At 41.8% G+C, this 22,701-nt stretch overlaps 1 protein-coding gene across 5 annotated transcripts in view; it reads left to right on the top strand.

Moving 5' to 3' along the window:
* LOC108036314 (terminal nucleotidyltransferase 5C) overlaps positions 1–18,631 on the top strand; it is a 46,121-nt gene extending 27,490 nt beyond the window's left edge. For 2 of the 5 annotated variants that reach the window (XM_017112324.3, XM_017112325.3), the window contains one exon: positions 16,916–18,631. In XM_017112324.3, coding sequence (XP_016967813.1) covers positions 16,916–18,598 — 1,683 coding nt within the window. In that variant the 3' untranslated portion in view covers positions 18,599–18,631. Of the gene's footprint in view, positions 1–13,173; positions 13,617–16,605; positions 16,855–16,915 lie in introns of those variants that run through there. The other 3 variants (XM_044091879.2, XM_017112327.3, XM_017112326.2) reach the window with 3 other exon arrangements.
* Positions 18,632–22,701: the final 4,070 nt, after the last annotated feature.

The following is a 22,701-nucleotide window of genomic DNA, read 5'->3' as shown; positions in this document are numbered from 1 at the left end:
TCATTAAGTTTGAAGAATTCGCGGTGATTATCATCGTTGTTATTCTTGTATTGAATTTCATTGTATGGAACCAAGGGGCAGCAACAGATGTTTGAATAGGAATCAGAGGAGCCTCAGATGTTGATTGATCGGAATCAAAGTGAATTCGAAGTGCTAAACAATTTGGTTGCGGGCAACAATGGAATCGTGAATTGTCACATTTTGGGGACAGTTAAATAAAAAATATATATAAAAACTGTACTCCTAAAAAGGTTTTCAAAGAAGCTAAAAACAATTCTTGACATCATAAGGATAATATTCTATTCAAAACTAAGCTTATTTACGGATAAAATTAATTTTTTTTTTAAATAAAATCTCATTAGTGATTTTTAAAACCAAATACGTTTTTAGATTAAGTTTTTGACTGTTAGTATTTTTTTTTATTACTTGCAATAAGTTTGACCAAAAAATGCAGTAAACTTTAAACATAGTTTAAGCTGGCTGCTTGTAAATGTTATTCACAATGTTGGGATTGTGGTTTCACTAATTGGTAATCACTTTAAAGAATGTTAAGTTTGGTATTTGTGTTTCTGCAAATAGTTTTAGCGTACATTTTGAGATATATGTTTTAATGATACCGAAAAGATGTCAAGGTTTTCTTTTATGATCACACTAATTTTTAGAAAATGTAACCCAATTGCTTGTGAGTTTGGTTAAGAGAACTGAAATATCATTTCATCATTAGGTGGGCACATTAAAATATAATTTAGAAAACTCCTTGAACAATGAACTGCGTAGTGTTGGCATAGTAAAAACTTGGGTTTGCGTGCGACATTCAAATGAATGCAATGCATATGGGGGGCTGCCTTTGGCTTGGAATTTCAAATTGGGATCGTAATTCGGAATTGGTATTCAAATCGATTTCCAATACATAATGTCTGCACACAGGCGTGTTATACATGTAGCTAGGTAGGTGGGTATATAGGAGTAGTACCTACACCGAGGCACATATCCGGGTTCACCAGCTACGTCAGTTTCAGTTTCGGCCTTAGTTTTTCAGTGGCTGCAGTGAAACCTCACTTGGTACTTGCTGTTGGTCTTGGTCTGTTTTTCGTATTTTCTTTTGCTGGTCTGGTCTGGGCCAGCGATTCGTCTGGTCACGTGTAGAGGGTAGGCCAACAAACGCAAATTACATTTGACGTATGCGCTTTTTTTTAGCTACTACGTCCAGCAACTGAGGCAACTGAGGCAACCAGCAACCAGCAACCCTCACTAATTACATTACATTATATATAACACTTGGCGCAATGTCTTGGTCTGTTGGCAGTTTGTTCACGTTGTCTCACCTGAATTGGAATTTAAATTTTGTTCGTCTTTGTCCACATGGCTAAAGACGCATTTGATAGTAGCCCGCCCCCCTCCCTTCGAAGGAAATTATGTAAACAATGTGGAGTGGGCGGTGGCAGGCAAACATGAGATACTTTTGAATAAGAAGTTGGAGCTAGACAACTCCTGTGTTTGTTTTGTGTTTGCTCAGCTTGCGGGGTTTATTTATTGGCCTGTCTCGTGTTTATTTGACGATGGCAACGCAGTTTCCATCTAATCCCTCGCTGATGATCCGGCGCACTTGTCAATTGGAAATAATCGAACGCTTGACTTGTGCGCACATGCAAATAAGTATCTGGCACATATTTGTTTAGTTGACCACTCGGCTCGGCGTTCTTTTTATAGAATTTATACTTTTTTCTTCTCTCCAGAGGTTAATAACCTGACTTTAAATTAGCCAAGCTCTACCTGAGCTGCTGATGTATCTGTATCTCGACTTCGGTCTCCGTTACCAGGTTTGCTGGCTTCTGACCCCATTCAGCCCGCGGCCAGTCGAATCCAAATCCGAATACATAATAATACCCGCTCCAGGGCAGAGCCGTGGAGTGTGTGCTTATCTCGCAGATATTAATTACCAGGGCCAGGCCCAGAACGTGGCCTACAAGCAGAACGTAAGCTGATTATGCCGCGCTTGTCTATTTACAATCAGATCCTCGCCAGTTTAATTATGCAACTCTTGAAGAGTCTTTTCTTCGTTTTCTGCGGGGGCGTTTGATTTATCCCCAAGATACGTGATCTCTGGCCTGTTCCCGAGAGGATCTCGCTAGCCAGTTTCCCACCTGGGCAGGTGAGCCGTTGCCACAGCCTAATTGCAGTTTGCGTGGCCCGACTTCGTGACTTGTAAATAACAGAAATCATGCCGAAAACAGCAAAAAGCGTTTTGGCCTAATGATGCAGATATGTATACGAGCGAACGTGTAATAAAACTGCGTGTTGAATAATTCTTTTGATTGCCGCGAAGTGGCCCCAAGTTGCAGGGGGTGTTTGATTTATGCGACCGGGAGTAGCACTCAAGTTTCATATCTTCAATCTTGAGCAAAGTTATCGCAAACGTTATTTTATTGGACTGTAACCATAATTGGAAATTCTAAGATAAGTAATGTATCTACTTGGTAATTGTATGACAAGTGTTGTATCTTTTTATTTCTAAGCAGTATAGTATAATTAAAGAAAAACTTATTGGCTTGGTTATATTACTACTTTAAAAAGCTCTTTAAAATAGTTGAAAAAAAACTTCATAATCACAAATTCCTGGGTTGTAGACATTCTTCGGAACCTTTTGATCACTCCTAACAAATATTTGTTGATAAAGATGAAACCATGCGCATTCGCGATATGGTTGAGCAAATTTGATCTCAAATAGTTTGATCTTAACTTATTAGTTACAAAGTAAGAAAGAAAGTGGAAGGGGAAAAACAAGATGGTTTTATGTATGCCAGATACAAGATACTCTTTGAACACAATACCTATATCGTTCTGTGTAACCCAGATTTATCTATATTTTTACCGACATGCTTTCTTTTATGGCGCTCTCCTTGCTCTACATTTTGCTACAACATTTGGTAACCCATTTTCCCATGGTAAAAACAATTTGCATATCAACCCATTTTGTGGATTTTCAAGAGGAGAGGGGGCATCTGTCGGGTTTTCGTTTGCATTTGGCACAGGGGTTTAACATAATTTCCATTATGCATGAGACGTCTAATCAGAGTTGCATTGGGCAACTGCTCCACTCGAAGGGGGTAAAACACAACCCTTTTTGAAATGCAATCGAGTTTTGATAAAATGCTGTTGTGGTCTAGTTAATGTTGTTGTCTCCGCTGTAGCTGCTACTATTATTATTATTTTTGTTGTTGCTGCTGCTGCTGCTGCTATTGCTATTGATTGTCAACCTTCAGCGAGCAGCGTTGTATGCCGCACACGGCGAAGGTCGGCCACTGCGTTCGTTGTCCGTTGTTGCATTTGTTGTCGTTGTTTTTATCGTTGTCGTTGTCGACGCTGAACGGCGGCCTATCGGCATTTATTTCATGCACAAAAAACTAAAACTGAACTGAACCGATCCGATCCGAACGAGCTTTGAGCTATATGCATTTACATACGTACGCTCGGATACCAAATGCACATATGCCTATATATCTTTGACTTTGATTATATATAGATGGTCGTTCTGTCGTTCTGTCTGTCTGTGAGTGTGTGTTTCTGTGCAATTGCGAAATTTGCACCGTTCTAATTAAAAATGGATACGTTCAAGTTAAGGACAGACGCAGCTAATTGAATTAAGGCGAGAACGCTCGACTACAGATATTTATACCTATATGTGCCCACGGGCATTCCACACCTGCTCTGGGCTATTTTGGTACCCAAAAAATTATTGAACGCAAACACGGTTAAATGGTTGTAAACTATATGCAACTACGTTGCCATAGTTTCCCCATTTCAAGTCCCCGTCGCTTTGTTTGGCTCTAAACAATGGCAAACAAGGCAAGTATGAACAACTTTCAGCTGTTTAAATAGCATGTGAGAGCCCGAATTAAAATATAAGAAAAGAAATTGTGTGTAGTGTGGATACAAATATAGATATAGATCCAACTTGCCGTATGTAGAGCACAAATGCTGTCCTAGATTGGGCCAAGAATGCGACAATTTTGTTGTTTATTATTCACGTACAGTGAAGGGTCTTTAAAACTGTCTGACGTCTCTGTATTGAGATGGCATCCCTAGGCCAAGTGCTCACTTTATTGACCAAATTAATTGAACGAAATGGCGCGCCTTGGCGGAATTTTATTTGGCTTGTGGCTTCTTGTTCTTATTATTTTCTTTCTCGGTTGCCAAGCGCCGTCGAATTTCCCCTCTTTTGTGTATTTTTAAACAAGTATTATTCTATTTTCTGAAGCATTTTGGCGGTGACACGTTTATCGGTCGCATGCATAATAAATTTGCAATTTTTATTAACCTTTTCACGTATTTCTTTTGCTTGCAGGTAAGCGTCATTATCGAAACTGTCATCGTTATCGGCCGTGCCATCGCTATCGCTGTCGATATTGTTGTGTAAGTAACTCTACACCTAATGTTGTTTTCCCAAAAGGTTCACTGACCAGAGGAAGATAACGAAAAACTTTTCTGTTTGACCACACAGAAATCAAAGAAAAGCGCGTTTCCACACAAACCAAACAGAAAAGTTAAAAGATTTCACTTTCACGCTTTAAACGGCAAAACGCAACCAGTCACAGATACCTTGTGGCACTCGCAATGCCACTTGTTGCCGTTGCGTTTGTTGCAGTTGCACTTGCTGTGGCAATGGCCATTGCAATTGCACATAGAAGTTCCACCAGCCGCAAAAGTGAAGATGAAATTTCTGTTTGCTGCGGCTTTTTCGGTTGCAGTTTCATCAGAGGCACTCTGCGGCTTTCACACACAAAAAAGAGTCGGCTCCAAATGAACAAGTTGGGGTCTAGTTTGGGAGAATTTCATTACATTTCATTTTATTGCATTTGCATAAGTGGCTTTTCCCCCAAAAACCGAGTGCGGTTTCAAGAGTCTTGTTGCAAATTGTGCAGATTTTATCAGAGTGCTGTTGGCTAATTGTTGGCTCATTAAGTACTTGAATTAAAGATGCATCTATGATTTAAAATAGATTATACCGGGTTTCCGACTCTAAAAAGTATCTATATAACATGTTATCAGCAAATGAAGAGTGCCTTCCTTTTTGAAAGCAGCCGATCGCTGCAGGCATACCTCCATCTCCCTCGCACTTTCTTCAGATGAGTAACGAGGCCATTCCTTAAAATAATCATTTAATGTTTTCTTTACTGATCTTAAGTTAGTTCATTATAGTCGTGAATTCCTGAATTAAAACCAACGAGAAACTCATCTTGGCTTTGCTTTTGTTTTTCTTTTCGGTTCCCAAAAAGTGCACATTTTAAAGTTGGCCAAGAGATCTCGATCTCACAACTCACGCTGCATCTTTCGGCAGTTAGTTTCAGTTTCATTTTGAGTTTGGGTTTCGGTTTCAGGTGCAATTGCTGTTGCCTCAGCGAATGTCTCGGATTGAGCCGCGTCTCTCGGCTCTCAGGTGCTCGTTTTTATTTCTGTCGGCGGTGCTGTGTGGCACTACACATCCACGGTGCTGCTGGTGGTGGTGCTTTTGTGGTGGCGCAACGCTTTGGCATGTGCATGTTCATGTGCATGACTCGAGTGCATTGTACAACACACAGAGGCAAACACACACGAACAATTGCCACAACATTAGCAGCAACAATTTGCGGCTTGTTTGGGCTTTGGGCTGGGCTCTTTCGATTTGCTTTCGGTAGTCGCCGCTGTTTGCTAAGTGAAAAGCCTTGTTTTGTTTTCCACTCATTTTCACCGATGGCCGGGGGATTTCCTTTAGAGTTCAACAGGTCAGCTCATCGCTATTTTCCCCACCCCCTAATTTATTGCCAAGCGAATTTTGCGCTTATAAAATAAATGTCAAATTAAATTTTGTAGCGAATAATAATAAATACACAAATGTTTGAAAACTCCTTTCACTTTTTTGAAAAGTTGAAACCAATCCGTCGTTGTTGCTGCTGCCGTCGTGCAACGAAGCATTGCCTGCAGCAGCAGCAGCGGCAGCGGCAACATCGCAGAATGTTTGCCACATTGCCACAGATACTCGAGGCAAGGTGGCATTTCAGAGTTCCACTGACACAGAGACCAACTAAAGCGCAACGCAAAAACGCAACGCGAGGCGAAACGAATCAAATCGAATCGCGAATCGAGCCGAAGCACGAGTATCTACGAGATACAGATACGAAATGCAGCGTTGAACGAACTTTCAGTGGCCTGCTGCTACTAACCTTTCAGCCGCATAAAACATGCACTCGTCGACACATTCCCTGATCCGATCCAGCCGCCCCAAGACGATTCTGGCCCGGCCCGGCCAAGCGCATCAAATGTATCTCATCGCGAGAGCGGAGAACTATATGTATAATTGAAATCGGGCTTCTATTTTTATTACTATTTGATGATTTGATGATTTGACGACCGCCTGATGGCTGCGCACTCGAGTGGAGCTGAGCAAAAACCAAAGGCATCGACTCATGTCTAATAAGCAGATTACGCAGCTCGCACTTGAATGCCCACACATCGCAGCAAATCAACAGCACTCTTCAACTCAAGAATATGCCAAAAAAATGAAAATGAAAAATAAATGCCAAGATGCTTGGATAAAGTTAAGGAGATTCAGAGCATGCTTAATGACGTAATTTCGGTGGATCTATAATTGAATCTCCGTTTTTAATGGCCGCTCGCGGGTCCACTTGTTGAACCAAAAGAAGTTTTTGAGCTACTAATTTACGTCTTCAAGGTTTACTTTAAAATAAGCTTTAAAAGATTCAAGACTTTTGAATTGAAAGCTTTGCAAAAATCAAATCTCTATGTTGGAAAACTATCTTCAATACAAACCACTAAAGCTAAGGTTACTTAATTTGTAATTAAAGTTTATTCTGTATTTTTAATTTGTGCTGGGAATAGAAAACAGCTGCAAACAGCTACTAAAAAGAAACTAAATGGATTTCTTTAACCATAATATGAAAGTAAAACCTAACTAGTGTATAAATAACCTAAATATATTATACCTAATTTACTTTCTTCATTTAGGCTTAGTCTATGTACTTTCGTTTAGAGAAACCAATTGAGCTTGGGCAACAAAAGTCAAAGAGATTTAGAGCATGCTTCACTTGTGGGACGTAACTCGGTTGAATTTATAATTGAATTTACAATTTTCATTCAAATTATTTATTTTTTTATATCTTTTCCCATTGCATAACAGCCATTTCTTTAACGGTCCACTTGAAATGGCAGCCACGTAGCCGTCGAGAGTTGTTGTCACGTCGCGCAAAGAAAGTGAAATTACAAAATTTGAAAAATCGAACAGAAGCCCCAAAGTTGAGCCGCGCAAAAGGGCAGACAAATTCCAATGGCTCAGATTTTTGGGAGCAGACAGCACGAACTGAATGAAAACTTCACACTGGGTTCAATGCAACTAGATAACGGAGTGCCCTATGGATCCATAGATTTGTAAATACTTTTAGATTGCAGATTTCAATCGATTACAGCTGTAGTGCTGCGATCGTGATTTGTCATTTGTGGGGGCCATTAAAAGATTGCGCCTGCACGTGCTGGCCGCAGCCGAGGATCTCAATCACTTTGCACATCATATGGGTTGTGATTGATGTGGATGATAAGGCCCGCCATATAACCGCCGATGTGTACTATACATAAGATGTAATAAGCAATTATTTTCGGAATTTCTGTTTGTGCAAGCAATTTAATTTTTATTTCACTCGTTGCCGAGTCTTCTTCTCTCCGCCATCTCGTTTTCTTTCCATCGTACTTATTATTTGCCTGCATACTATATAAATAAAATTAAAGTAGGTATGTAAGCGTCTTTGGGTCAATAAACCCTCGTCGACTTTAGCACGCCGTTGGGGCTGTGGCTGTGGCTGTGGCTCTGGCTGGGGATGGGGATGGACACGGGGATGGGGAAAAGGTGAACACGATTATTAAATTGTTATTTAAATGAACCTAAGCTGCAGGCATGGCCCAGATCTTGAACACTTAAGGGACACTTAGCGCAGGCAACATAAATCAGATGTTGGACTCGTTTGTTTGGCCCACGAGATCAGTTAATTGCCTTGTTTTCGAGCCCAGTTAGCAGTGAATCAGCGCAGGTAAATCCCAGTTGCCTTACTCATCGGCATCCCAGCCCATCATCAGTCCCACGTTGAATGCTTTTTGATCAGTTTACCTGTGGGTCGAGCAATGCAATTTGCAATTAAACAAGCTTGCATCTTTATCGTTCCGCGCATGCCACAAAGAGTGGGAGGGGCAAGAGGGCAAAAAAGATACTTTTCATTCGTGCTAAACAACCCGGCTAATCCGCACCTGAATCTGGCACAATCGTCGACTGTAGATACAACTGTTTTTCACTCTTACCCTATTTATATATCACTCGCATGTATATATAGATACAGATTGTTTCGGTTGACATTTTTTCAGCTTACCTGGCGTGTTCTACTTAGTTGCTAGGTTTTCGCCGATTTCGTACTTATCATTTTGCCAGCGGAAATGTTTGGTCTGCGGTAGAACTTCTTTGGTGTCGCCAGCGGAAGTTAAGGTGGTTAGAAAACAAGTCAGCAAGAAAAGAGATAACATTCAGATACGAAAGGCCTTTTAGGAAAGAAGAAATACTATAGATACTTTAATTTTTGTGAGTTTCCAAGGGAAATCCCAAATCAATATACGAGTTGTTTACCCATTTAGGAGTGCCTGCAAATAGCCATCTGTGATATATGGCCTCTCAACGTTAAGGGGAGATTAATGGGTTTAGAATAAACAATGCTGCCATTTTTGTCATACCTCGGGACAAGTGCATCCCCCACAGTTATTGTTTTAATTTTCACCTGGCTGTCAGTGCTTATACGGATACATATATTAACTTGATTTGCTCGCAGCGGCAGATGCGACTCGATTCGATTCCCAGGAAGCAAGTGATAGCGGCTAAAGAACAGTTTAAGTGGCACGAAGTCATTTATCAACTTTAATTACAACCACTATGGCAACGAAATTTCAAAAGTTAAAGCGAAAGGGAGTGGAGGCAAGGGAGTAGATTGGTGGGCTTCAAGGTCTTTCGAGCGAACGCACACACCGAAAGTATCTCGGAGTTTCGTTGTAAGCGATTTTAATTGATTCCGAGTCAAATTGCCATTAACTGATAGATGGAAGGCACGTCGACAGGCAGGTAGAGAAATAAAAAGAGGAAAAACAAGCGCACACACCTTATAGGCCCCTCCAGACCCTCCGGACCCTCTGGTGCCCCTGAAACCCCAACGCTGGCCCCTGCTAAATCCGCATGCTGAAACTTCATTACTGTTCTGCCTATTTGAGCGACTGTTTGTTTGCCCGTGTATCCCATAGATACACAGATACTCATCGTCACATTGCTGTAATTATAAGTTGCATGATTCTGAAAAGTCACGCTAAAAAACAATGAGTATCCAAAACAACCACCAGTGAACAGCACTCCAGACACTACTGAGGCACATCAAAACGATATCAAAACTAGGCGAACAGCAAATCGCCATTTTCAAAGCCAATAAAGAAACAAAAACTACAATAAGAACTACGCAAAAAGCCAAGAGGACGAGCGACGAAAACAAAAACACCATTTGCAATTGAAAGTGTGTTTATCTGATGGCTTTAATCGCTTAATTAAAATCAGTTGATACGCAAAACGAAATAAACTCGCAAAGCTGCAGTAATAGTTAATTTTAAGTCCCGGCTTTGTCCAGGGATTAGAGCCAAATGTTTAAATGACAATCAGAATTAAATTGGAAACATTGAAGTTAATCAAATACTCTGGGTGAAGAAGCCAAAACAATAAACACAATGTCTAGCATAATAATTAAAATCCCACAAAACAACGACCTAAATATTTGCACCTTTTTTGCATTATTTGCAGGTAAATATTTGCCCATCTCAGGTTTTTTCATGGAGCGGTAAAGTAACAAATAATGATACATTTTATGACAGGCAAACAAGAAACGAATTTTACATAATATTTGCACAAATGCCAAATGGTAAACAGAATTTTTTGTTTGATCAGAATCATTTGGGTTGGCAAATTGAATTTGTCGGATATAGATTATATAGTAGAGCTTTCGGCCCTAATTTCCCAGCCATTAACCAACCTCAAAAAAAATGGTTAGCCCCTGGTTTTTGCAGGGCGGTAACTTTCTAATTTCAGTCCATTTTAATGATCTTCAATTAAATTGCTCTATCTAAATTTGGAGTGCAATTTACTGTCAATAATTAAGTTCTGATTAATTTATTTTTTTGTTCCTGGCATTTATTTTTATTACTTTTTTAGGCACGAGTTGCAAATGCGCCTAGTTGATTGCATAATCGAGTGGGCTTAGCTAGCGATAGGGCGAGAAGAGAAAGACCGACCAGCCCACGAATAAATTATTTTATCAAAGTGACTATTGTCTAATAAAATCAAATCAAACTCAAGCGACTCTCCCTCCCAGTTCTCTCTACTTTTGTGTCACGTTTCGACTCGGTTCCCCATTTATTTGACACAGAAAAGAAATACGGAACATTAAACCCGGCCAAAGTAGAGCCCCGCCACACAGGCAAAACCGAAAGTTAAGAAGCAGTGAAAAAAATGAAGCCGAAACCAATAAACGGTAGATAGAAAAGATACAAAGATACAAAAAAAAAAGAAAGGAAGTAAATTTAAGCGAAAAGAAATTCAATTTCCGCCCCGTCATACACGGCAAAGGGCTTATAGCACTTCCGATCAGCAGTTTGCAACTCATTTGCATGGACAAAAATAACATGAGCACTGAGTATTTTCCATTAGTTCAGTGATTAGCGGAATTTTTTATGGAAAATAAGTTGATTTTATGCTTTTAAATACCATTTAATACCATTTAAATACCATTTTTACATATCTAAAGCTCGTAGTTTCTTTAGCCTTATTTTTAAAGATTTCAATAAACAAAAATAACATGAGCACTGAGTATTTTCCATTAGTTCAGTGATTAGCGGAATTTTTTATGGAAAATAAGTTGATCTTACGCTTTTAAATACCATTTAATACCATTTAATACCATTTAAATACCATTTAAATACCATTTAAATACCATTCAAATACCATTTAAATACCATTTAATACCATTTAATACCATTTAAATACCATTTTTACAGATCTAAAGCTCGTAAAGTTTCTTTAGTCTTATTTTTAAAGATTTCAATAAATAATATATCATTCTTTTTGAAATGAGCAAGGGGCATTTACCACTTCGATGGAACTTCGACTCCAGTACTCCACAATTCTCGGGCGCTGAGTGTCGGCACTTTCATTTTCAGTCTGGCTGGCAGTATGTGAAGCTATGCCAAAAACGCAAGTGTATCTGAATCTGATTTCTGATTTCGACCGCGTGTGCCCGCAGTTGATTTTGTTGGATCGAATTGAATGCGTATTTGAAATGTCGGTCGAACCGGTTTTGGGGTCTGAGGTTTTTCGGGCATTCAGCGGGGGCACTCAGTGCGCCTGGCATAACAATTAGTGGCGACTTGCACTTTGTGTGGATCGATGGTGGGTGTGGGTGCTGTGGGTTTCGGGGGTGACAGCTAGAATTTGGCCGCCACACTTTCGTTTCGGCCTTTGGGCCAAACCAAGCCCTGTTGAATGTCGGCATGTCGGCATGGCGGAATGGCGGAATGGCGGAACTTGCGGCACGATGGTATCCAAAGCCAGAGCCAAGCGTGAGATACAGATACATTCATTCGCAATGGACACGGCTTATTGGGTCAGGGTCGCCCTGAATGAGTCTGCGTCTTGCCAAACAAGCGAGCCGTGTCGCACCAAGACATCATCGGCCGCAGATACAGATACGGATACGGTATTATGGTATAAGGTGTACGGTGTACGGTATACTAGGGGCCAGCAGCCGACAACCAACCAGCAACTAACTGGCAACAACAATAGCATTCATAATGGCAACAAGTCAGCCTGGCCCGACTGCGACCTCAGCTCTCTCAGCGGCTTATATTATATTTCTCGTGTGCTGCTGCAGTGCAAGATGGTTTCGCATCTGCAAGATACATTAACGCTTGCCTCAATGTTACCGCCGTGCTTTTTCAAGCTTCCATCACGAGCGAATAGGCATTAATCAAGCCACACATCCAAAAACAACCTTTCAAAATAACAAAAAATGCACAAAAACCAGCGAAAAAGCGTTGCAAAACGCTTCGTTCGAAATGTTGGCTAAATTATAACATTGAACCGAGCCGGCCGACAGTTATTCTACTCGGAATAACGGTAAGGCTAATGAAGCTAAATTATAATTAACTTTACGGAATATATTATGGCATTGGAATTTTTGCGCTCATCTCAGGGCAGTCGAAACAGGAATAATACATTTAATATACATTATTTGAGGTATACCTCCGATAAATACCCCACATACAGCCAGATTATTGTTGCTACTCACATCATTGGTGTTTATTTTCGGCTATCGTCGTCGTCTGGCCAATTAACATACATAATACTAATCTCCGGGGAGGCAGAAGAATGCCGCCTTATCGCTAGTGGGCTAGCTGCCCTTTTCCGCTTATCAGAAAACAGTTCTTGGTTTGTTGTTTTGTGCTGTTGCTTTTTCGGTTCTCGTTTTGTTTTACTTACTTTTGTGGCTCTGTGGCTGTATGTGATTATAAATGTATTTTAGGGGCCCTAATCATCTAATTGTTTAATAATTTGGATATAAATGTATAAAGATGATTGTGCAAATAAATTTCTGTTTGTATTCTAAAATTAATAATAATTAATAGTAAATTAAACTAGGAAATCTCAAAATGTATCTTACAGAATAATGAAAGTGAAAAATGTAATTCAAAGACATGCACCTGCTTCTTCTTCTTAATCGATTCAACAGCTGAGCGAACAACACCCGCATTTTGCAGTGCATCGAAAACTGTGGGGGGGGGGAGCGGTTTGAATGGGGAGAGACAGATAGAGAGAGCGGGAAAGAGCGAGGGGGAGAGATCGACCGACTAACCGACAGTAGTAGTTGCATATGTGCCCTTCTAAAAAGCCCCCACCCCCCACACCGAAGCGTATTAAACTCACTCAAACGGCATTCCACTCGAGAGCGCCGTGACGTCAGCTGGGAGAGAGCTTTTCGTCGCGCTCTCCCTGTAGTTTCTTGTTCGCGATTCCGATTGGAGTTATTTTTTTCAGAGCAGACCGCGACGTCAACGTCGATTCATTTGGTTTTCGAACGCGCAACCGAACGGTCGTCTGTCCCTCTGCGACGAATCAAAAGAAATTAAACAAAACCCAATGAGAGTGTGAGAGCCGAAATTAAAATTAAAAATCACATATGAAATACCAAGTGTAGAGTGTGTCGAAGCAAACGAAACAACAACAAGTGTACCTATATGTGAGTGCAATTTGCAAACAGATATTTATTTCACATTCGAACACGCGAATTAAACTGAAATCGCGGCGAACGGAAAAAAGTCGGAGTCGCTTAGTCGCGTTTAGTAGGCGCCAATTGTGGGCACCACCACCCACCAACCCCCCCGAAAAGCGCCACCCACCGCCGCCTCTGCGCCTCGAATTTTCCTTTTTCTTCGTTGGCGATGCGGCGCTAAGACAAAATCCACACGGAATCCAAATTTGTTTTAGCCTCACTTCAGACTCGGTACGTTGATACAATAGAACAGAAATTGAACTCGTGTGCGAAATAGATGCAAATATGTTTTTAATGTAGCTAACTCTTATGGGTTCGGGCTGTATATGTGTAGAAACGCGGATTTCTAACGTTTCAGCCCAAGATGCTTAGAAATTTTCAAATATATCAATGAAGTATAGTACTTTAAAACTGACTCTGGGAGACAAGTAATGTTTAAAATTAAAAACCGTCCGCTTTTTTTTTTCTCTGTTTGGGTAGGCTTTGATTTTTCGTGTTGTTTCTTTTCATTTATTTTTTTCGTTAATAGACTTTCTGCCATTGTTGGGCTATTTGCTGCTTTCCTTAGCCGCGAACATGGAGAAAGAAAGAAGGCACAAAACAACGGTTTTCACTTTTATTTGAGACCAGTCTAGGCCAGCACACACACGAGGCACTCGCGTAGAAACCATTGCACCTGTTTGCATGTCTGAGTGAGGCTGCTGCACTGCCACCGAAACACCGTTACGATAATGATAAAGCTGGAGATACAGATACACACAGTGCACTTCGAAGTTTGAGATTACTCATCGTTAATAAATCGATGCAAATTACACAGATAAATGCATTGTTAATTGTGAAATTACATTCTGATTCGTAGTGGTGTAAATCAAATCTTTATTAATAAAAGTGACCCTTGAAAGTTAAATAAAATGAAAATATTCCCAGAAAAAAATGCATTATAAAATAATTATATCCATACTTTTACAACTGCCTATATAGATTTTACAGCTTATCTAACAATCACCAACATTAGTTGTCTGTGACTCAAAAACCCGCTTTGGTCCCAAAACTATAGAAAGTAATTAACAAAATTATCAAATTTGATTTGAGTTCGCACTTTGTCTAAGCCCCCAACTAGCGTAAATGTGTTAATTTAATTCCGGATGGGCAAAACTAACATTTGCAGCGGAGTTTGAGTTCCTGGCTGCAACTCTTCAAGGGCGAATTCTTCGCAATTTCGATTGCCGTCTCATGAAAATGCAGTTTAAACAATTACAATAAATACATGACAGCCGCAACAGCGGCAATTTGTGCTTGTGCGCGACGTCAATGGCAATTAATAAATAACTAATTGTTTGGCTGGGCAAAAACAAAAAACAGAAGAAAAGGCAAACTTAACTGGAACTGAGTGAATAACAATGCCCGTGTATCTCTGGTGCATCTCCACCGCCCTCCAGCTGCCCTCCATCCGCATCTTCAAAAAGTGTGAACTCAGCCACGCGGCAGTTCTCAAGATGCAAAGATGCGAGGCGGAATCGCATCGACCCCGGGTCCATAACAAAATTTAGTTGTATTACCCAATTCACACGAGAACTGGGCAATTAATGAGCTCGTAGTCTAACAGGTTGAGATTGTGACTTTAAAAGAGTTGCCACGAATTTGGCACCCCAAAAAGGGAGATATTATAATTATTTAATACAAAAAGTGTCTGCTTCTTGAGTTTCCAAATCTCTTGTCCATTGATATTTCATTTAAATCAAAAGTATCTTAAAAAGTATCTGTAGCAGTTTCAATGGTAATATTTTCAACAAAACTTATCACATATGTTTAATTATTTTGCACTATATATATTATTTAAAAACATATTGTAATATTGGTATAGAGAGGCAAAAAACTAACCCTTCAGAAAAATATTTTTTCGTTGGAAATTCATAAATCTAAAAAGTATCTTATAAAGAATAATCTTTTAATAGCAGTTGAACAAGTATTCTGTATTTATTTTAGTATTTCACAAACCGAGGCGTCAACCACTAAGTCAAACTAAAATAATCCTTATCTATGATTTATAGAAGTGCTACCTAAAAGTTATTGCATCAGCCTAAGGCTAGATATAGCTACAAAACAGGTACTGCAAAGTTCAGTTTAAAAAGATCAGTGCCTTAAAAGTGATCGAAATCCGTGAAAACCCAAGCAAATGGGCAGAACTGCTCTCGTTTCGCCGTGTGAATGATATAATTTTGGTGGTTTAGAGAGGCCTTCGACAAGTCAGTTCGGAATGGGAATCGGAATGGCAGCCGGAATCGGGGGTAAACTAAGTTGTTTTGGACTGTGAATCTTTTGACGCAGTAACAAGAATCCATTTGAATGGTATTACGGCGACTCCTTAACTCGTTCCCATCACCCCACCTCGCTAATCGGTGCTGCGTCTCCTACATTAGTATATAATATATGCTTTCTGTGGTTGCCGGCCAGTTATGCCAGAAAATTAGGTTTTTTTTTTGGTGAACGCACAAACAAAATGATAAAAAGAGAACCCCGAACTCGCACACACACTCGCAGATAAAACCTATGCCAGAGATAGAGCTAAACGATATAATAGCCATGCCATGTACAACAGTGGCACGAAACAGAAGGCGCAAGTCGGGGGAATGTGGGATAACGAGTAGGGAATATATATTGTTTTTGGGGGGAGCGAAGCACAAACGTCGCCTCGATAACAACGCGGAACTCTCGACTAGTCTAGATCCGATACGATCCGCATTCGATGCCAAAAACCCTCTGTTTGGGCGAGAACGCGAACGCGAACGCGAACACAAAAAGTTAAATAAAATCGGCAATAAATAGCACAGCATTTAATGTTCAACGCGTAGGCTGCTCGGCGCACACAGCAACAGTCGACGGGCGCGACAGTCGAATTTAGCGAATTTAAAGCAAATTAATTAATTAAAAGAAGCCCCCGGGGCGGCATTTGGCATTGGCCACATAGAATGGCAAAAATAAATAAATAAATAGCAGTGACAATATCATGACGATGAGACGGAATGAAAACAATCGCAGACAGAAGGGGAAGGTTTATCATAGAAGAGGTGTACCATTATACCTATTATAATCAAAGTCAAGGCAGTTGGAAATTCAGTTATTGTACAAAAAACCCTGCAATAAGTGGTTTATTAACATCTTGAATGTAGAAACCCCTTTTTGCCTAGCATTGCCTTGGGAATTTTCTCTCGAAACTGTGCAACCAACAACGTGGCCATCGAAATGTAATCAAACAGTTGCTTTCCAACCAGAATTCATTCGTTAGACCTCGACATATTTCCACCTCCACCCAAAATTCCTAATACAAAATTTGGTTAGAAAACGAGCCAACCCACCATACGCCACAATAACAACAAGGATGGTAGTGTAGATCAGTGGACACAACTAAGCAACAGCAGATTATACCCACAATAGCCATACATTAATCTACTTGTATCTATAGATATTGGTACTATCCTTAAGATTCCTGCTTACGAACTATACTAACTGCCCGTTTCTTTGCCTTGCAGTGCGGGACACTAGACGGTGCCGAACCGTTGTATCATCAGCAGCGCAGCAACAGAATGGACGTCTACCAGATCGACGATGGCTTCCACTCGGACGGCGGCACCGAGACACCGCCGCCGTCGCCCAGTTCCGGGTCATCGATCGCCTCGACATCGGACCACGGATCGCTGGAGAGCGTCGACACCGGCGGGACGCAGCGGCTGGCCGTGCTGTCGTTCGAGCAGGTGAGCAAGCTGCACGACGTCATGGACGAGAAGGTGGCCATCCATGGGCGCGGCAACTTTCCCACGCTGGAGGTGACGCTCAAGGATCTGGTCAATCTGGTGCGCCGGAAGCTGGAGGCCGAGGTGAACGCCGGCGGCGCCGGGGTGTTAGTTAAGGACATCCGTCTCAACGGCGGGGCAGCTAGTCATGTTTTAGCCAGCGAGGATCAGCCGTACAATGACCTGGACCTGATATTCGCCATCGAGCTGAGTTCGCCGCGCGTCTTCGATCGCGTCAAGTTGGCGGTGCTCAACACTTTGCTGGATCTGATGCCCGAGGGCGTCTGCAAGCGCCGCATCTACACGTGCTCCCTGAAGGAGGCCTATGTGGGCAAGATGGTGAAGGTGAACAACAACAATGACGGCGATCGCTGGTCGCTCATCTCGCTGGGCAACTCGCCGGGACACAAGAATGTGGAGCTGAAGTTTGTCGATTCGATGAGGCGACAGTTCGAGTTCTCGGTGGACTCGTTCCAGATTGTGCTCGACTCGCTGCTGCTCTTCTACGACTGCGCCGCGCTGCCCATCTCGGAGAACTTCTATCCGACGGTGGTCGGCGAGTCGGTCTACGGCGACTTCCAGGAGGCACTCTACCACTTGCAAAAGAAACTGATCTCAACGCGTCAGCCGGAGGAGATACGAGGCGGCGGCCTGCTCAAGTACTGCAATCTACTGGTGCGCAACTACAAGGCCGTCGACTCGCAGCTCATCAAGACCCTGGAGCGTTACATGTGCTCGCGATTCTTCATCGATTTCCCGGACATCAATACGCAGACCACCAAGCTGGAGGCCTATTTGCGTAACCATTTCTGGGGCGTCGATGAGGAACCGCTGCAGTATCAGTACCTGATGCATTTACGCGAGGTGGTCGAGATGTCGACGGTCTGTCTGATGGGCCACGAGCGGCGCCAGACGCTCCACCTTATCCAGTCGCTGGCCGCCCAGGTGCTCTTCAACAAGCAGGAGAAGCAACAGCAGGAGCAGTACCAACAGCAACAGCAGCAGCATCATCATCATCATCAGCAGCAGCAGCAGCAGCAGCAGCAGCAGCAACAGCAACACCAGCAGCATCAGCAGCAGCAACACCAGCAGCAACGTCAGCAACAGTTCCTGGACCCAGCGCAGCAGCAACAGCAGCAGCAGCAGACACAGACGCAACAGCAACAGCCGCAGCCGGCGGCCACCCTGACCCTGGTCTCGCAGGCACCGCCCACGGGCCAGGCGCAGGCAATCTATGTGCAACAGGCCGCCCCAGCCGCCGTGTGCTGCACGAGCAGCGCGGATCAGACGGCGACAGGAGCACCACAGGCCATACAGATACAGACCGGACCGCCGGGACTCATCTACGCCAACGGCGTCTACTATGCACCTGTGATCCCCAGCACCATCTGCACGTGCAACTCCACCTGGCTGAGCACGTGATTGGGGCAGCAAGAGCAGCCTCAGCAGCCTCAGCAGCAGCAGCAACAGCAACAGTTCCAACAGCAACAGCAGTGGTCGGAGTATGCATTGGGATCGACGCTCTTGGCTGAAGAAACTGAAACTGAACCACCACTAGAAACAGCACCGATAGCACCACCATCTCAACCACCACCACCACCACCACCAGCAACATCATCATCACCGTCACCAACAGCACCCGGAACTCAAGTCCAAAATCACATTAGACCCACGACCATCAGCAGCAGTAGCAGTAGCAGCAGCAGCAGCAAGAAAAAGAAGAACAAGGTCAAGACTCAGAGTAAGCAGACAGTAGCGGCAACAGAGAGCAATTGTAACGAAACAACAGCAACCATGACAAGGACAAGCAAGAAGAGCAGTAGGACCAGGCCAAGGGCAGCAGCAGAAGCAGGATCGGAAGCAGTGGCCGGCGGAATCACGGGCAGCTTGGTGCTGACACCTCAGCAGATCAACGGACTGCCCGTCTACAGCCAACTGGAGGATGGCGGCACATCGGCGGCGGGCACGTACAGCGGCCAGTTCGCCTACTTCTATCCGCACGACGGCTCGGCGCCCAGCATGTTCCTGCTGGGCGAGGACTCCTACCTCAAAGTGACCGTACAGCAGCAGCAGCAGCAGCAGCAGCAGCATATTCATCAGTTTGCCTAGGATGTGGAGGAGAAGTACCATGGGCCATGGGTCGAGATTGCTTGCCCTGTCCTTGGGCACTTCACCATTAACGTTGATTCATTCTTAATTCGGTTGGCTTCTTTCCCAATGTTAACTGTATGATCAGAGGTCTATTCACTGTGTTCCTTTTCTATATCTCCAACTCACTGTGACCGGCGACCGTGCGAAGCCTTTCCACGACACACTTGTCACACCCCACACACGCTCCTACTTTAATAATGTAACTATCCCCGAGAGTTTGAACCGCAGACTGAACTTCAGCCGCTGTTAGATGTTGAAATGAGACACCGCCACAATCACTGACCCCCTCTCTCTCTCAAAAAAAGGACGAAAACGGTTGCGAATCATCGATAATTTGGCTATATTGACCCTTTTACACACAATTTACAACATGCGCGTTGATTGTGTCTTATTCTTTGCCTACGATAGCTAAATTTTAATTTGTAAAACCCAAAAAACAAGAAAAAACAAAAAAAAAACGATTAAAAAATAATGTAAAGCCAAAATTTATTCTGTTTGCTCGGTCAAAAAACGTTTTCATCTTTTCCAAACTTCTTCAATTTTTTTTTTTAATAAACAAGCGCAAAAGCCCAAATCAGTAATGTGTTAATTTTGTATTTGCCAACCCACATGTCCACCCACATCAAGCATTGTATTTTTTAATAAACAAACAGACACACAAAACCTAAAAAAAAACAAACGTAAACCGTATGCATATGATATAGCCTGTTAATTACGGATTGACCTTTTTGTGTGCCAAGTGCAGCAGACGAAGGCGGAGTGTTGGGTTCCAGTCTAGAAATTCCAAGCAACAATCTAATTGCAGGCTGAAATGATAAATTAAAGCGATGATATGTATATATTAGTCAAATTAAACTGTGGATGAGTACGAGGATTTGGATGTGTAGAGGATAAATGTTTGTCTAGTTTATCAGAAGTTGCTCAATGAAATTCAATTCACAAAGAAAACGAAATTAAATTTACAATGTGTAGAAACAAAAAAAAAAAAAAAAACAAAATCTCTAAGCGAAAAGAACGAGAAATGTCATATTTTGTAGAACATTTTCGGTGTGTCAGGCAACAGCAACATATGTGAATGATTAGTGATTGATTGATTGATTGAATTGTTAAAACAAGCTGGGTGATAATTTATGAATGCTTAACTGATATAACTTAAAACATAAATATGCTCTAGACAACAAATATTTATAGTTCGAAGCGCAGAACATCCATCAAATGTTTGCTTTATGTGTAAGTCTCCTGTTTGCAATTGCAACGAAAACAAAAAATACAATACAAGAAGCGACTATGAAATATATACTTGTACGCAACCATAAATATATATTTAAATATCCACAAGAAACAAGAAATGAAAGACAATGGTCCACAATACAAAACGAAGCGAAGATCGATGTGTGTTGATGACGATGCATGATTAGTTTACGATGTTTCCTCTCCGTGTGCATTCTTTGATAGCCCTGAGAATTGTCTACCAATTACACTCTTTTGTATAATGTTAACCCTGAACTTGTGTTTTTGAATTTATGTATTAACTTTAGTTTAAACATTGTGACATAATGTACGATGTACGCTGTATGTATGTGTATATATCCAGATTATCTATATGCATATTCGACAAGGTCCAAAGCCAACGTATTCCAATTTGCGATCTGCAAAACATTTTACTTAGTGCAAACTTTAAAACGAGTTAACCTGATACTGAAACTGAAACCGAAACTCTAAAACTGAATCAAAATCTAAACCAAAAACGGAAAATTAACAAAAAAAAAAAGGAAAACGAAGACTATCTGTCTTCGATTTTGCCGGCTGCAATGAGAATGGTTTATTTTTTATTTGGGACCCATAGCTAATGCCTGGGCTGGGCGCATTGTGTTTTTACATAGAAAAGAATACAATACATTACAATAAAATATATGATAGATATATACACATATATATTACCTAGCTGTATGTTAGTTGGATAAGCCTGTAGAGAAGTGGACATTTTTTGAAATATCTCTAGCGTGTAATCTTAAATTTATACATCTACATATACAGATAAAGATACCAGATACAGATACCAGATATAACTGTAAATTCAAGCAAATCAATCAACAATCCATTGAGATTTGTATATAATATATATACTTAATTACGTATATCTAATTATTATACCAGCAACACTCACACCCACAAACATACACCTCACATGCATACACTACACGCAACACACACACCCACACACACACACACAACAATATATAAATATTACTTACATATTACATTATATATATAATTGATAATAATAATAATGTATCTATATACCATATACAACAATTACCATACATATTACTTCTGTGCGCTTCTTGCGATCTAAGGAATTTCAATAAAAACAAACAAAAATACCTAAAAAGTATAAAACCAGCGAAAAATACAAAAAAATATACAAAAAACAAAAATATAAATCCAAGCGAGCATTTATCACTCTCGGTTTTTGGGGGCTGGGGACATGGGGACATGGGGACAGATGGACATGGCTTCGAGTTCGAGAAGTTCGAGCTGGCAGATTCGCCATCCGTAGCCATAACCAGTTGGCCAATGGAATGGAATGGTCAGCTGGCGTTTCCTCCTTTCCAATTTTATGGCTAACATCTGCCGATTATGACCGCGTGGAGCGGCGTCGGGGTCCCCGCCGAAATGCATCTTGGGCCGGGAGTGGGACGGCACTAAGACCCCCGACTCAAGACAGCCTCAACCTCGACTTCGGTTGGAGCTGGCGCTGGCGCTGAGATACAACTTCATCTTCGTTTTCATTTGCAGCCGGTTGGCTTTCGCCTCCTCTGCTGGTTTCACTTTTTCGTACAATTTAATTCGCATGTGTTTTCGGGTAATTGTATAATTTTTTTCGCCAAATGCAGCCATCTAGCCGGGGACTACGGAGCAGCGTTCGTGTTATATGACCCGGAGCGGGTCCATGAAGTTGTTGATAAGTGGGAAATATGACAAATACACATTGGTCGCCGGTGAATGGACAGCCGTGCGGCAGCGACTTTGTAGTCGGCGTCTTGTACATTGGTGATTTATGCATTTTGATTAGCTCGTTAATGGCCCAAAGAGTTTTTCGCGTGCCGAAGAAGATACTAAGCGAGCCAAAAATAGATAACAAGTCTATGCAGATGAGCCAGCGGCTTGAGCAGCCACCTGAGCACTTGTTCGGGCCAAAACAGATGGCTAGGAAATGCCTTTTTTTGTGATTTATTAGACCTGGCTAATTAGCTTTTGCTGGCAGCCAAAAACATCTGCAGTTCTGCGGAAATACATTGCAGTCGGACTTCAGAGCTGCCTTTTAAGTTTTTGAAAATCAAGTATACGCGCCTGAAATTTTGAATAGCTTT

The sequence above is a fragment of the Drosophila biarmipes genome, chromosome 2R (assembly GCF_025231255.1).
Source record: "Drosophila biarmipes strain raj3 chromosome 2R, RU_DBia_V1.1, whole genome shotgun sequence".
Taxonomy (NCBI): Eukaryota; Metazoa; Arthropoda; class Insecta; order Diptera; family Drosophilidae; genus Drosophila; species Drosophila biarmipes.
The sequence above is the reverse complement of the archived record's forward strand: the minus strand, read 5'-3'. Positions and strand labels throughout refer to the sequence as shown.